Source organism: Fistularia commersonii, chromosome 11, assembly GCF_037954325.1.
Source record: "Fistularia commersonii isolate RoL2024-O1a breed Wild chromosome 11, RoL_Fcom_v1.0, whole genome shotgun sequence".
Taxonomy (NCBI): Eukaryota; Metazoa; Chordata; class Actinopteri; order Syngnathiformes; family Fistulariidae; genus Fistularia; species Fistularia commersonii.
The window spans coordinates 18,042,567-18,057,360 of record NC_141294.1 but is presented as its reverse complement, the minus strand read 5'-3'; the positions used below and the strand labels follow the sequence as shown (position 1 = coordinate 18,057,360).

Sequence of the window (14,794 nt, the reverse complement as noted above, 5' to 3'; positions counted from 1 at the left end):
GTTGTTCAAGTGTTCCCTTTATTTTTTTGAGCAGTATAGATCACTCCTCATGGCTCCTCCAGAGGAACTGGATGAAGCAGTGGGTGGGGGGGGTCTTCTGGTCAGGATGCCTCCCTGTTTTTCAGATACGTCCAACTGAGAGGAAACCCCGAATACATCGTCTGGTCTCAGCTTCGGCTGCTGGCTCCACGACCCCAGATAAGCAGAGGACAACAGATGGATGGATGGGTGGTTTGACGTCTGTTTTTAGGCTGCACGGCTTCTACAGACCTTATGGTAAAAGTGTTTGTGACAGCCTCAAATACCTTGTTTTTACACATTATTTTTCAAAAAGGTCTAAAGGTCATATCTAAAGTGTTTTGAAAACAATGTGTAAAAGGTGAGGTATCCAAGGATGTCACAGATATTGTTGAACATTAAATAAAGCGGTTATTTTTCCAATGTTATATTAGCTATATTACATATATTTTAGACTAACATAGGCGATCCCATATTCCGATTTATTTAATTTAAAACTTGGTAGAAATGTCATCGCTTCATAGAAATTAAAATAGCCCATCCCCCCCAAAAAATTCTGTGCAATAAACGGGACGTCACGACACACCGCCTGGTAATTTCTTAAAGTATTTATTGAAATATTTTACAATCCTGCTATAACCCTGTTATGACATCTCCCATGCAAAAAAAAAAAAAAAAAAAAAAAAAAAATGATGGGGGGGGAAAAAAACAAAATAAAATAAATTTATTAAATGATTCACATTTTCTCCAGCGGCCTCCTTTCCAAAAAAAAAAAAAAAAAATATATAGAATCTGCTGAAGGAAATACAAAATAAAATCACAACCTCGCATGATTTTTCCTTCTTCTGCCCCCCCCCCACAAACACAAAAAAAGAAACCTCACGAGTTTCCACGACGACTACGACAAAAGAAGGGACGGGGAGGAGGGTAGTGAACGCGCAGCACCGATCCGAATGTCGGAACTAAATCGTTTTATAAAAAGATTCAGCTCAAAAAGGTGGATCTAGCTGGGGAAACAAACAAAAAAAAAAAGTGTCAGATGAAGAATCACCCCCCCTCTTCTTCCTCCCCCCCCACATGTAAACAGTTTCAGTGCACACTAACTGCACGGGGTCGTCGCCGGGACAACAGGCGGTGGATTTTTGTGAATGAAACACGTGGAGACGAGCGGTCGGGAGGGGTTTCAGTCCCTACGAGATGAAGGGGACGTGGAAGAGGAGGTCGGGGTCGCTAAAGCCTTTTTTGCGCCGAGGACGAAGAGGAGGAACGACAAAACAGAAGTCTCCCGAACCAAACGCGGACGCCCCGGACCCCTAGATAACAATCTTTTTTTTTTTTTTTTTTTTAAAAAGATTTATTTTACAAGTTTTCAATAAACTTCTCACACACGTGAACAAGCCACCGGCGTCATAATTCTTCTTCGACAGGATAACTTAAAAACATGGTGCTCGGCAAAGAGAGGGAGTCAGAGACCAGTTCAATTGCATAGCAATTTAATCCATGTCCGATAAGGTCTCCGTCCCCCCCGTCACGAGGGGGTGGTGGGGGGTGTGTGATTGTGTGTGTGTGAGGTTGCCGCCGATCGGCAGGCTCCGATCGACTGAGGCGGGCATTAATAAAACTATTGATAAGCGCTCGCTTATCCCCCCCTCCTGTTCTAAACCACCGAATTACAGTAAATACAAGATGGGCAGTTTTGTCCTTGGTGTGTGTGTGTGTGTGTGTGTGTGTGTGTGTGGAGTCAGAAGGCTTCCGGGCTCATGTCGGTACAGAGGGGAGGGGGAAGGGGGGGTGGAAAAAGAAAAGATGAGAAACATGCATGGAGGAGGAGGAGGAGGGGGGGTCTTTTCCTAATGCCACAAACTCAGTGTGCACACAGACAGGCACGGACACATCCCCAGGGGGGGATGCTGCCTATACAGACACCAGTCTCCGTTGTTTTTTTTTTTGTTTTTGTTTTTCCTTCTTTGTTTTTTGTTTTTTTTTCCCGTTTATTTTTTTTCTCCCCACCCCCCCCTCCCGGAGAGGGGATGATGTTTTTTTTTTTTTTTTTTTTTTTTGCTTTTTTTTTTTTTTTTTTTTTTTCTCTACTACACATCACAATCTCTATCCACAGTTTTGGAGTTCAGTCTCGGAATGTCAACAGCAGTATGTTTTCGTCTCTCCGTCGCCGCCGCCGTCACGCCGCCGCCCCCACCCTCCGAGCGTCACTGCAGGTCCCGGTCCTCCAGGTACCTGTACTCAAAGGTGAAGCCCTCCTTCTTCCTCTGGCCCCATTTCTCGTAGTCGAAGTAAATGTAAGTGCCCTGGAGAGGAGAGACAGATGAACCCGATGAGTCTCTCTCGACCAGATTTTTACCGAAAAAGTCGGGAAAACAAAACAAAAAAAAAGAAAGCAGTGCGATCCATTGCAGCGCGCAAACTGTGATCATGGACGACGTCCGGCGGTCCTGGTTTATGGAGGAGTTACGTTCCAGGAGCAGGAAACAAAAATCAGCCGAGTAGCAACCACATTTTCATTAAAGTATTTATAAATACTTTCAAACTTTATGACCCTCCCCATGCTCTTATTATCCTTTCCTACACTCTTGTAAACGCTTCCTGTGCTCTTAAACGAGCAGCATGAGATGCAGAGAATGATGCTATTGTTGCTGAGCCAATCAGAGCCCGGGATACTGAACACCACGCTCTGGTTGGTCGCCCTCGAAAATGCTTGTTTAACCCTGAAAATATGCAGGAGTTGTGTGATTTCCAACGGTCTGTGAACGAAGGATTATTTGAGTTTTTTGGTGTAACTGTTACTAAAGAAAATAAAAACAAAAACTGGTTGTTCTTGATGACTTACAATAAATTCATACCCCAAAAACCTGTGGTGTGGCAAAAAATCTACAATTTAAAACTGTATCGTGGATTTTTAAATTTGCAATACGGTGAGTTGGCGAAAGGTGAGCGAGGGGCGGATATTCATGTTCCGCCAACTAGACCCCGTTTGAAATTTTTAGCGGCTTACGTTTTTAATACATTTATGGGAGACGGCACTATATTTCGAGGATGTCGTTCGAAACACTGCCTTTGTGTGTTCACCCTGATTTAAAAACCAAACCCCCACAAAAAAAGCGGTAAAGCTGACGCTGTTTTCCAGAAAGTCGTGACATTAATGGGCAGGGGTGGCCATTATGGGGGTTGGTTGCCGTGACGACGAGAGACGGGAAGACCCACCTGTTCGAACTCGTCGGTGATGGTCTTGGGTTCCTCGTGCCTCTGGAACCACATCATGTACTTGGTGTGGAACCGCCACGACTGTTTCTTCAGAGCCTTGGCGGACAGATACTGCGCCTTGGTTCCCTGGAGGGCGGGAGCAGATGGCGGGTGAGACGGCGGGAGGGGGAAGAAGGACGAGGGGGCGGAGGGAGCGACGTTACCTCCAGGTAGTAGAAGATGAAGAAGAGGGTTTCGGTGGACAGCCTCTGGTAGAACTCGATGGAGTCCGAGTGGTGAGGAGGTATCTGGTGGTGGAACGGCAGGGTGGGACACGGGTTCCTCATCAGGTACTGCCTATGGGGCGCAAGAACATGGTCACAGGTCTGCCAACACCCCCCACACACACACACACACACACCCCCCCACACACACACACTTCGACAGACATGCAAAAACCTAATAGTAGTACACCCACAGTATTAAAAAAAGTAACAGAAAAAAAAATACAGTATTAATTAAGATGTGAGGGAGCATGTTTCCTGACCTGTGTGTGTGTGTGTTAGTTTTGTGTGTGTGCGTGCATGCATGTGCCCGCTCAAGCAAGCCGGTTAGCAAGTTGGCTAACAGAATCCATCTAATTCCTGACGCTGTGGGGGAGAAACGGCAGCGTTGGGCCCGGCGTGAAGCTGGCGCGGGTCGCTATGGCAACCCGATTCGATCCGGGCCGGCGGCGGCGGCGGCGGCGGCGGCGGCGCTCACCTGATCCTCTCCGAGTCCGACGGGTGCGGCATGTGCGTCCAGGCCGACTCCTGCATGGCCTGCTGGTACAGCTGGTCTTTGGGGAGGGGGGTGGGGCCCAGCGGGCAGACGCCGAGCGAGGGAGGGATGCTAACTTCCGACACGGACGGCTGAGGGGCGGCGGGTGTGCCGGGCGCGGCGGACGAAGAGAAGATATCTGGGGGAGTGGAGGGATTTCGGGAGACAGGAGGTCAGCGTTTGACCTTGACAAACAGAAAATACTGACCAAACCCCTTAAAAAACAGCAAAAAACACAAGAGCCCATGCGTCCAGGGAATAGCGGCCAATCTCTCGCGGGCTTACTAAACCAACATCACTTTTACTTCCTGGTTGTTTAGAGATCGCTTTTCAAAAGGTGGTCGGCGAGGGAGAAAGATGTCTGACCGTTCCGGCCTCTGTCCGTCAGGTGCAGGCTGGGAATCTCTCCGTCCAGGCCCGACCCCAGGGCGGCCCGCTCCGCCATGGCCTTCAGGGAGCTGAGCGGCTCCGGAGCCTGCGGAGGCGGGAAAGGGAGGTTACAACGCACAAGAGGAAGAAAGCACGGACACACGGCGGCCGTGTTTTTCCCCCCTTCGGTGCGAGCGGCAAGGTTGCTACAATCATGACTGGACCCGTGAGAATCACCTATTAAAAAGGGGAAACTCATCCCGTATTTTTCAGCGGCGCCGAAGCAGCCGCGCGAGAGGCTGAGGTCATTTCCCGATTTTGCTCGCCGCCGTTTGGATCCGGCAAATCTCAAGCGGAGTTTCTCTCACGGTCTTTCAAATGTCGGGCGACGGCGTCACAGTGGCGCCGATGCCGTCAATAATTGAACGCGACCTGAACCCGCCGTGAACCCCGGGAGCTGTAAGAGGAAATGGCGGCGGCGTCCTGCCCCCCCCCGCTCACCTTGAGGCCCTCGGAGGCCTGCGTGTAGGAGTGGGGCCCGTTGAGGAGACTCCCTCCGCCGGGCGTGCTGTCCGAGAAGGAGGGGGACGGAGAGCTGGGAGGCAGGGTGATGGAGCTGATCAGACTGGGGCCGTTGTCCATCCTGGTGGCGGGAAAAACACACAGGGAGAGAGACGGCGTTTCTCACCGGCAACCTCATCGCAACACGCTTTGGTCCGGGCGACGCGGTTTTCGCGGTCTTTCCGGAGGTTAAAGGATCACTCACGGCTGACTGGTGGAGGAGCTGAGGGACGAGGGCTGGCTGCTTTGCGACTGGCTCGGTGTGCTTAGAGCTGATTCCGTGGAACTTTCCGCCACGACGGCGCTGTAACCTGAGGTCGGGGGGAGGAGGGGACAGGTTAGAGAGCGGCGGCGGTCCCGCGGGCCGGGCTGCGCGTGACGCCGCCGACGTACTTGTGCTTCCGTTTTGCTTCAGTCCGCTGGGCGGTCGGGCGGGAGCGGCGCTCAGCCCGACTCCGCCCACCACACCGACGCTCCCTCCGCCGCCTCCCATCAGGCCCACCACGCCGGCCGCCGCGCTGACGGCGCCCGGCGCCACCTGGGCGGCGGCGGGCGAAACGTTCTGGCCGGGCACCAGGCCCAGGATGCTCCCGCTCAGCGAGCCGTGGGCCGGGCTGGAGCCCAGCAGACCCAGCCCGCCGCCGGCCCCGTTGGTGGTGACTCCACTGGAGCCGGAGGTGGCGATGGAGGAAGTGCTGCTCTCCGCTGAAATGCCGGACTGGGTGGTGCCGCTCAGACCCAGCCCGCCCGCCGCCGCCGCCTGAGCGTAGGGGGCCGGCGTGGACCCCGAGATGAGCCCCGCCATGGTGTTTAGAGGGTTGCCGTGGCCGCTCAGGCCCAGGCCGGGCATTTGGTTGGCGCTGCTGGTCCCGGACATGACGCTTTTGCTCAATCCCAGGCCCAGGCCCAGGCCCAGGCCGGAGCCGGGCGCCGAGCCGGATGCGGGCTGGGACAGGGCGTTGGGGGCCGATGAGATGGGCGCGCTGGGCGCGGGGAGCGCCGAGGCGGCGGAGGCGGGGAGGAGCGGGTTGCTGGGCGGGCTGGGGGTGTTGTTCGAGGGGCCCGAGGGCTTAGCTAGCACCGGCTGCTGTTGCAGGGGGTTCTGTGTCTGTGGCGGCGTCTGCTGTTGCTGCTGCGGCGGCGGCGGCAGCTGCTGCTGCTGCTGCTGCGGCGGCGGCGCAGGTTGATGCTGGTGCTGCTGCACGGCGCTGCTGAAGCTCCCTATGAGGCTGCTGCTCGTGGGGACGGCGGGGATGCCTCCCACCACGCTCGCCATGGACACCAGGGACGAGGAGGAGGAAGAGCCGGAGGTGGTGGAGGAGGAGAAGGACGAGAGCAAGGAGGGCGTGCCGTTCTTCACCGGAGACTGGGAACGGAAGAGCACGAGAGAACGGGGTTCAGTCAGTCGTCCGGCGGCGGGCGGAGCACGCGAGGCAAACGTTCACTGATCATCTACAGAGGCCCGGATATGCAGTAGGTAACAGAACCAAACCAAGAAGTCTCCAGCCATGGTCCCACAGGGGGAACGTCTCGTTCCTCTACGGCGTCTCAGGGGCCAGAACCCCTTCAGCCACCGCGCACTCTCCGGGACCACGGGTGAAGAGCGTGGCGCTAAACTGTTCGTCTACTGACACGGCACAGATGAGAGCCTCTCACCTGACTAACTTCACTGTCTGTCGACCGTCCCCTTTTCTTATCGTCCTCTGAGTTCTCCTATAGGAGGAGATACCTTGATGTGACAATCCACCTTTTTTGAAAATGTCGATTCAGCAAACTAGCCAGTGGATTATAGCACAGCGGGACTTGCAGAGAGGGGGTTAGCAAACTCAAAGGGAGGGGGAGGAGGGGGTTGCAACAAAAAAAAACAAAACAACAAATTGTATTTTCCATCTTTGTGGGCATTATCCCGTTGTGCCTGAGATGCGACCGCGCCGACGCGGATACTCACGGCGGTGCACGTGGCCGGGGACGGTGGGATGGGCGAGGAGGATGTGGTGGAGGTGGGAGTGCTGCTGGAGTGGAGATACATCTCGTCCTCGACGTTGCCCTGGCCCGACGGCGAGGTCGCGACGAGCGCGGCGGCTGGCGAGACAAAGGGGAAGGGGTGAACGGGGATCCGCGGCGGGAGCCCACCCGCTTTCGCGCCACCTCCTCCTGTTCCACTCACGGATGTCCTCCAGGTCTAAGTCATCGTACAGGAATTCGTTCTCCTCGAAGTCCGGGTCCTGGGAGGAGTCGATGTAATACTCCACGTCGTCCTTGATCTTCTGGATGGCGTCCACTGGCACCGAGTCGTTGTCCAGCATCCGTAGGATGGTCTCCAACATGCGGATGTGGAACCGGTGCCTCTCGATGAGCCGCTTGAGCTCGTCGATGCGGTCCTGCTTCTGCACGATAGACAGAAAAGGGGGTTGGCCGTGGAGCTCGGAGCAACGAGGGTCAAACGTGGGGTTGAGAAGACGGGAACGGCTATTTTACCTCTTTATCGCCCTTCTTCTTTCTCGTTTGAACTGAGAGGGACTCAACTTCGCTTTCAAATTGATCCACTTGCATATTTAGAGTGTCTATCGTGCTCTGCGGGTCAAAAGGGGGAAGAGAAAGTTAGTCGCGTTTCGTGTTTGTGGAAACAAAGCGATAGCTGGGACGTCGTCGCAGATGCGCCACCGTTAGCCACTGTCCCGTTTCCTCCTTTTCCCTCTGAGCCGGGTCCACCTTCTGAGCAAGGCCCAGGCCTTCTTTAGAGTAGGCTTTCGTTTTCGTCTCACGCTCCACTACTTTGAACCTTTCCATTTGCTACAAAAGTGTAAAAAAAAAAGGAGGGGGAATTAGTCCAAGGGGGGAGGACGCCACGGCGTCAGGGTTTTAGGGATAGCGAGCAGAGACGCACCGTCTCGATGAGCTTCCGGTTCTCGACTAGCTGCCTTTTGTCTTTGATCTCGTTCGAGGCCACCCATGTTTTTATCTGATCCCTCAGTCGCTGCGGGGGGAATAAAAAGGAGAAAGGGAGGCAAAAAGGTGAGAAGACAGGTACTTCCTCACGTGTTGCACCAAAGGGGGTCGGCTGGGTCAGCCATCACCTGTAGTTTTTTAATCTCTTTCTTGAGGTCAGCCTCATATTTTTCCTTCTGGTTTGCATTGGCTGCATTGTGAAGCTGAAAAGGTGAGAAACAGAGAGAGAGAGAGAGAGAGAGAGAGTGTGTAACTTGACTTGCAAGATCAGCAGACAGTACAGGAAACCGACATCCCTCACCTTCTGCCAGATGTCTTCAAACTGTTCTACACCTTCAGCTACTTTTTTCAAACATCTATCAATCTCGCCTGTCGAGATAGAGGGAAAAAACACATTTCAAACGTTTTTTTTTTTCATTTTGTTGGTGATAAATAAAGATTAGCCAGGAGGGAGCGGATAACGGATCCGTCGGTGTTGACAAGTCTCACCGGGTCTTCTTACCTTGAAGTTTTCTCTTGTCAGCCATGGCTCTGACTACGACAATGTCCACATTCCGTCTGTCACAAAGTTAGCTGTGTGTGACAAGGCACAATAATATTTACACAAAAACCACAAATCCCTTCACCGTCATCGGAGGACCCCGTGCATCGTTATTCTATCCCCCCACCACCCCGACCACCAGGAGTTAACACTCGGGCTAGCTGCTAAGGTAACGTTAGCCGCAAGAACAGGGACATCTTCACGGAAATCAACGCACACTTCACGCCGAGGCGACCGCGGAGCCGTTTGCCCTCCGCGATGCCGTTGTTAACGTAGCCGATCATACTAATATCCCCAGTGTGGCTGACACGATAGTCGGCTAGCGCTAGCCACCTAGCCGGCTAACGTTCATACTACCCAGCTCCCTGGATCGTCCAACCTCGCTCGATTACCAATTGGCCCGTATCAAAACAAGTAGCGAAGTGCATGTTTCAGTGGACGAGTTCATATTCATGCAGTATCATCTGTGGATGCGTTGTAGCTTTTATAGGGTGGTTTTGCGTTGTGAAATTCAGAACACATCGGAAACCGTTCTAATCGTAAACCCTGCTAGCTAATTTGTCTAACTGTCTGGCTAGCTAATGCATAAAATGCTACCTAGCAGCACAGCTAACCAAATTTAGGAAAAAGGGAAACTGGGTCAACCCGACCATAAAGATTTATACTTGTTTACGACATTTACCTATGATATTGGCTTTCGTTTGTCTTTTTTCAATTACAGCCAAAACTAATTCCAGAAAGTCTTCTTTACTTCCAAATTGTGTATTCTTTTCGACAAGCTCGCTCACTGTATTGTAGCTGAAGATGGACGGTAGCTAAAATCCCACCTCCGTGTTCGGTGCCCGCCCTAAATCCAATCTACGAGATCTGATTGGACGACACTCCCGCCTGTCACCGAGGAACTTCCGCTGGCACGGAGGCCAATCATTGGCTCCGACATTGTGATGAATTATGAGCTGACAAACTCCAACTATCTCCTCAAAAAACATCTTTAATACATCTGTTCAAATATTTACCTCGTAATTCTAGATGCAATTGTATAATTTTGCCTTTCTTTCACACCGACGTTCAATAGTTCAGGCAATAGTAGATTTTAAAAACAACAGTCTCCAGGTCGTGTTAGATGTCAGAATCTCCAGCGGGAGCAAATAAAGTGACCTGGCATCGTTTATTAAAAAAAAAAATCTGAGTGACAGAGGAGATGTTTTTGATAACACGCATAATCACACACTTAAAAACACATTTTGTTGGGCAGGCTAAAAAAAAAACAAAAAAAAAAAAACATGCAGCCAACCATATTCATCTTAAGGTTGATACTGAGGTCATAAAAATGCATGAGATTCTTGTCGGAGCCATTCTTAACACACGCTTGTGTTGCAAATCCTTTATCAAACATTATTTAGGGGGAGGGGAGAGGGTTGACAGGTGACCATTATTATGTAAAGCAGGTACAAAATATCATGACCAAAGTGTGTACAAAAATGTACCAGGTAGCCGGCGTCCTAATTTTACATGATTTCCACATCGGGAGCCCCGACCAGGCGAGAGCAAGCGCCATTGCAACGGCGCCGGAGAGTGTATTCTTTACACCGGATTCGTGATTTTCTCCGCGGGTCAGTGGGACAGAGAGGTCGGACTGGGAATGTCTCCAAACTGCGTCTCCGCCAGCACTGACAGGTCAGGTTCAGCCTGGGAAAAGACAAGGAGAAGAAGGAGGAGGCTCGGGTAAATCAGTTACTCTGCAACCGCTGGGGTGAATTAAAAGTGTTATCCGGGACACCTTGAGGACTAACGTGCACGACTTTTCAGATGCAGTGATGCTAGAAAATGTCCTGCGACCGTTGGAATTGATCTCTAGGAATCAAAATGTTTTTCTTTTTTGCTCTATGGCCAGAAAAACATTGACAGAGCCGTGTATAAGGAACTCTGTGAGGAAAACAACTTAAAATAGCATAGCGTGTGTAATCTGTGTTCAAACACTTGTTTTGTTTTTTTTTTTCATCATTTCCAACACTTTGACATGGTCTGAGCGCTCCCTGGATGCAGAATCCAGAGCTGTAATGGCTAAAATAGATGCACACGTAGAAAAAAAAACTAAAAAACCAAAAAAACAAAAAAAACACAACAACAATCCATAACTAAGAATCTTCAGCCTAACCTTCACCAATCAAAGAGCCGGGAGCCACACATCACTTGAATTAACATGGCATGTAACTGTTTTTTTTTTTTATTTTGCTTTCATGCTATGTTTAAACAAAATACGTGTTGCATTTTTAAAATCAATGAACAACTGCAGGGAAAACAAAATGACATTTCCATATACAACATTTGTACTACCAAAAAAGAGACGCTGGGTCGAAGGTTTGTTTCAAGCATAACACTCAATGTTTATTTGAGTCCTTCTTGTATTTATGAAAAAAAAAAGCCTAACTGCAGTCGTGCTGTCTATTATTAAAAGCACAAAAAATATTGTATTCAGTTGTTAAAAGATCGCCATAATCTTTTAATTTAAAATGTCATTTAAAAAAAGAAGGAGCTAAAACAAAATACTTTTTTAATTAAATACTCATCAAGCCACATCACAGGGGTCAAAGGTTACCAACCCCTGGCCTGACTTTACCGTAGCAGTAATATTAACAATAACAACGGATTGACGTTTTTAAACCCACTTGCTGATCTCTCTCCTTTTCCTGCCTGGGCATCCGGTGCCTCCTCTTTTTGGGTCCGGCGGCGGGATGGGTGGCGGCGGAGGAGGCGGAGCCGGAGACGCCATTGAGACGCTCATCCTCCCCTGTGACGGCGGGATCCAGTGGCGCGCCGGGCTCGTCCTGGGGGGAGGGAGTGACAAAAAACAGAAAAGGAAAGACAGCAGCGATGGCAGGTCACATCCTGACACGTACTTTGTCCACCTGAAATATTTCAAAATAATGGGTTTCTAAATCAAATGATGCTGAATAAAATGGGAACCTTCTTTGTGCAAGGTGTTTTCTACTTTAAAATGTAGAGAAATCCTGTGAAAATAAACATTTCTTTATAATGGGAGTAGCACTGAAAGTACAAAAAAAACCCAACTAATCCATGCATCAACTGTCTTGCGTGCTTTTATTCTGAAATCCCGCTCGCTTTTCTATTTTACTATCTATCTGCTATCTATTTTACCAATTAACAGCAGGGTCCTGGCAACGCACGGGACCTAAAGCTGCTCCCGACCACTGCCTCTTCAGGGACGTGCATGGAGGCACTGCCGCCATCGTCGAGTTGTGCGTGTGTGAATAAGCGAAAGTCTAAGTATCTGTCTGTCTATCTATTTTTATGTGTGTGCGTGCTTGTGTGCACATGTGTCTGTGTGTGTATAGAGATAAGAATAAAAACAACTTTATTTATCGCTAAGGAAATTGTTGTGCCAGAGTTTCAAGTAAAACATAACAATAATAAACAATAGTAGGTGGCTAGATAAATAAAAATGACTTCAATATCAATTAATGGTGGTCCCTGTATTAAACACACACACCTGCTGCTGACCACAGAGCTACATAGACAGCCATATTGTTGTTGTTTGTGAAAGCGCTCTTGTGTGTTTATGTTTGTGTGCGTGTGTATAGAGAGATGGCCAAATAAATAATTCAATATAAATCAAACACACACACTTGCTTTTAGGGCTGACCACTGAACTATACTGCTCAAAAAAATAAAGGGAACACTTGAACAACACAATGTAACTCCAAGTCAATCACACTTCTGTGAAATCATAGTGTCCACTCAGGAAGCAACACAGATTCATTTTGACTTGTTTTAAGGACATTACATCAAAGTTGGATCAGCCTGGAGTGTGTTTTTACACTTTAATTTTGAGTGTGATTCCTAAACAGACCTCCATGGGTTGATACAATTGATTTCCATTGATCATTTTTGTGTGATTTTGTTGTCAGCACATTCAACTGTGTAAAGAGCAAAGTATTTCATAAGAATATTTCATTCATTTAGATCTAGGATGTGTTTTTTAAGTGTTCCCTTTATTTTTTTGAGCAGTGTATATAGACGGCTGTACTGTTGTTGCAGGTGCTGTGTGTTTGAGTGTATGTGTGTGTGTGTGTGTGTGTGTGTGCACGTGTTGGGTTGGCGGCTCTCACCTCCAGCAGGATGGTCAGCTGAGCGCTCCTGTAATCGTCCCCGTGAGCGTCCAGGGTCTTCATGAGGAACCTGGAGACGGAAAAAAAAACAGGGTCACGCCGGGGCAAAGGGAAGGGGAGCGGACGGGCAGTGTTTCCTTCGTACCTCCGCTCTTTCTTAAGGCGCCGCGTGATTCTCTGCACCTGGTGAAGACGGCCGAGGATCTTCTGATTGACCTGATCGGCGGCGGGGGTGGATCCATCAGCGAATAAAGCGAATCATCACATTGTTCCAGAAGAGGAACATTCTCTTTGTTTGCAATTAATCACAGCGTAATAGCACGAGACTTTTTAATTCCTCTTCCCTCAGCCGAAGGGAATATTCAAATCTTTGTACTTTTTAAGGCCTTAAAACACTTTATAGCCTTAACTTTGACACTTTATATTTTATTTGTATTTCTTATTCTCCCTCCTTACTACTATTATTGTTATGTTTTACTTGAAACTCTGGCACAACAATTTCCTTCGCGATAAATAAAGTTGTTCTTATTCTTATTTAATGTGCATTTTTTCTCGCAATGTTTGCATTTAGGGATGGAAATCTATCTTATGGGATAAACCCGTTAAGCCGGGCCATCGGCAAGTTTGTGTAAATGACGAAGAAACCTACACACACGCATGCACACACACCTGCTCGATCTCTTTGCATCTCCTGCTCAGAGCCAAGTACTTCCTCTTGTCCAGAACCCGCCTCTCCTCCTCCTCCTGGGCCGAGCTCTCCAGCAGCTCGCTGCCACCGGGGCCGAGCTCCACCTGGGGTCGTGGGTCACATGTTGCCGTTACCGTGGGCGACACCCATTTGCCCATAAAAAGGCAGGAAACAAAAGAAGAACCGAACCCTCGGAAGCGTTCAAATAATTCAAATTATATGTAAAAAAAAAACAAAAAACTACTTGTTCTTAAAATAATTAATTTCATTGCAACTGTTACAAATTCGAACCCTATTCTGTGTTTATTTAAACAGTCTGCATTTCTATGACACTGAGATAACAATTGAAATAGATAATAGGTAGATTTTATTTCTGAAACATCTTTTTAAAGCGACCAACTTCACCGATCATCACCTCTCCGGGTCCGAGCTCCACGCCTCCGGGCTCCAGCTCCGCTTCCAGGATGTGGCCCCCGAAGAGAGGAGGGAGGGCCAGGCCCGAGAAGTCCTCCATCATCTGCAAGCACAGGCTTGGGTGTTAGACCCGACCCGCATTGAGACGTCACCTATCAATAATCAATATTCGATTGTGATCGTGACACTGCGCTCAGGGCGTCTGCTGCGGACCCTTTTAGTTTAGATCCCAATGCCGACACAGGTTGTTGGTTATCCAAAAGATAACGTGCATTTTAGCGTGTTTTGTCTGTTTAAAGACCTAGATGGGCTTCAGCAGCAGCCTCCTTTCCCCGCAGGCTGGGAGAGATTCAGCGATGCTGGGCCAGAGGAGGCATTTGCTGACTATTGCGAGGAAAAGGAGAGATCAGATCCTCTGGTCCTTTCCCCCAAAAGCCTGCTGCTTAATTCCAAAGAATTCACCTTTTCTGGTGAATTTGTGTTTCTCTCCTCCTTGTTGTGAGTGCAAATGAAATCTTAAGCTTTGCCAGCGTGTGTTCAAATGTTGAACAAGATGTTTGATGTCGGTTTACTGAAGGGTCTTCGCTCGTCTGAAGCATATCTCTTGTCTCTCGGGGGTTAAATGACTCAGCAGCAACCTGGAGAATCTATATGGGAATCCTTTGCAGGCCCTGCGATTTCTGCACCGCAGCTGCACAAATGTTCACAATCGCACACTTCGGACCCTTCATTTCCGGCCACAGATGGGAAATGCACAGATAGAATTCCATTTCTAGGGCATCCAGGTCGGATACCATCAATGCCAACATCCAGTAGGAACGAGAAATACTTGCCTTAATAGCCGGATTTGACGAAAACAATGAATGAAACGCCGGAAGAGCTGCGTCTTTTGTGCCTCGAATCGCCGCAGTCAGACGTGTCACAAGCTCATCCTTCAGCCCGGAGAGCAAACAAACCTCCGGCCATTCGACTCGGGTCACATCCGAGCCCTTATGTGCGACAGAAACGGAATAAAACACCGCCGGAGGCATTTAACGGCATCGTTTCGCTCCCACGCCGTCCAAAAACTACTGTTTACACACGAAAGGCGCGTAGATCTACGTCATC

At 49.4% G+C, this 14,794-nt stretch overlaps 2 protein-coding genes across 3 annotated transcripts; both read right to left on the bottom strand.

Moving 5' to 3' along the window:
• Window positions 1-611: 611 nt before the first annotated feature.
• Window positions 612-9,277, bottom strand: cnot3a (CCR4-NOT transcription complex, subunit 3a). 2 transcript variants are annotated; one of them, XM_086155602.1, is made up of 18 exons: window positions 9,138-9,265; window positions 8,417-8,487; window positions 8,216-8,283; window positions 8,043-8,117; window positions 7,853-7,942; window positions 7,630-7,758; window positions 7,444-7,539; window positions 7,133-7,352; window positions 6,914-7,047; window positions 6,622-6,678; window positions 5,359-6,331; window positions 5,171-5,276; window positions 4,906-5,047; window positions 4,402-4,510; window positions 3,979-4,174; window positions 3,441-3,573; window positions 3,238-3,363; window positions 612-2,324 (listed from the first exon to the last, which is right to left on the bottom strand). In XM_086155602.1, the coding sequence occupies exons 2-18, from the start codon at window positions 8,439-8,441 to the stop codon at window positions 2,226-2,228; spliced, it is 2,778 nt and encodes a 925-aa protein (XP_086011728.1). In that variant the 5' UTR covers window positions 8,442-8,487; window positions 9,138-9,265; the 3' UTR covers window positions 612-2,225. The 2 variants fall into 2 exon arrangements, with proteins under 2 accessions (XP_086011728.1, XP_086011729.1); XM_086155603.1 differs by lacking the exon at window positions 6,622-6,678 and having other exon boundaries at window positions 9,138-9,277.
• A 149-nt stretch (window positions 9,278-9,426) lies between these two features.
• On the bottom strand, window positions 9,427-14,788 carry tfpt (TCF3 (E2A) fusion partner). The gene is made up of 7 exons (XM_086155655.1): window positions 14,521-14,788; window positions 13,689-13,790; window positions 13,255-13,377; window positions 12,731-12,801; window positions 12,586-12,655; window positions 11,125-11,283; window positions 9,427-10,144 (listed from the first exon to the last, which is right to left on the bottom strand). The coding sequence occupies exons 1-7, from the start codon at window positions 14,716-14,718 to the stop codon at window positions 10,070-10,072; spliced, it is 798 nt and encodes a 265-aa protein (XP_086011781.1). The 5' UTR covers window positions 14,719-14,788; the 3' UTR covers window positions 9,427-10,069.
• Window positions 14,789-14,794: the final 6 nt, after the last annotated feature.

What these genes read in the sequence shown, in the direction of transcription:
- tfpt (XM_086155655.1), bottom strand. Translation starts at nt 14,718, where the DNA reads ATGCCTCCGGCGGTGTTTTATTCCGTTTCTGTCGCACATAAGGGCTCG. An exon ending in CGTCAAATCCGGCTATTAAG is followed by an intron (nt 13,791 to 14,520) that starts GCAAGTATTTCT and finishes CTGTGCTTGCAG; the next exon opens with ATGATGGAGGACTTCTCGGG. An exon ending in AAAAGGAGAGAGATCAGCAA is followed by an intron (nt 10,145 to 11,124) that starts GTGGGTTTAAAA and finishes GTCTTTTCCCAG; the next exon opens with GCTGAACCTGACCTGTCAGT.
- cnot3a (XM_086155602.1), bottom strand. Translation starts at nt 8,441, where the DNA reads ATGGCTGACAAGAGAAAACTTCAAG. An exon ending in CTTAGACCTGGAGGACATCC is followed by an intron (nt 7,048 to 7,132) that starts GTGAGTGGAACA and finishes TTGTCTCGCCAG; the next exon opens with CCGCCGCGCTCGTCGCGACC. An exon ending in TCACCGACGAGTTCGAACAG is followed by an intron (nt 2,325 to 3,237) that starts GTGGGTCTTCCC and finishes TCTCCTCTCCAG; the next exon opens with GGCACTTACATTTACTTCGA.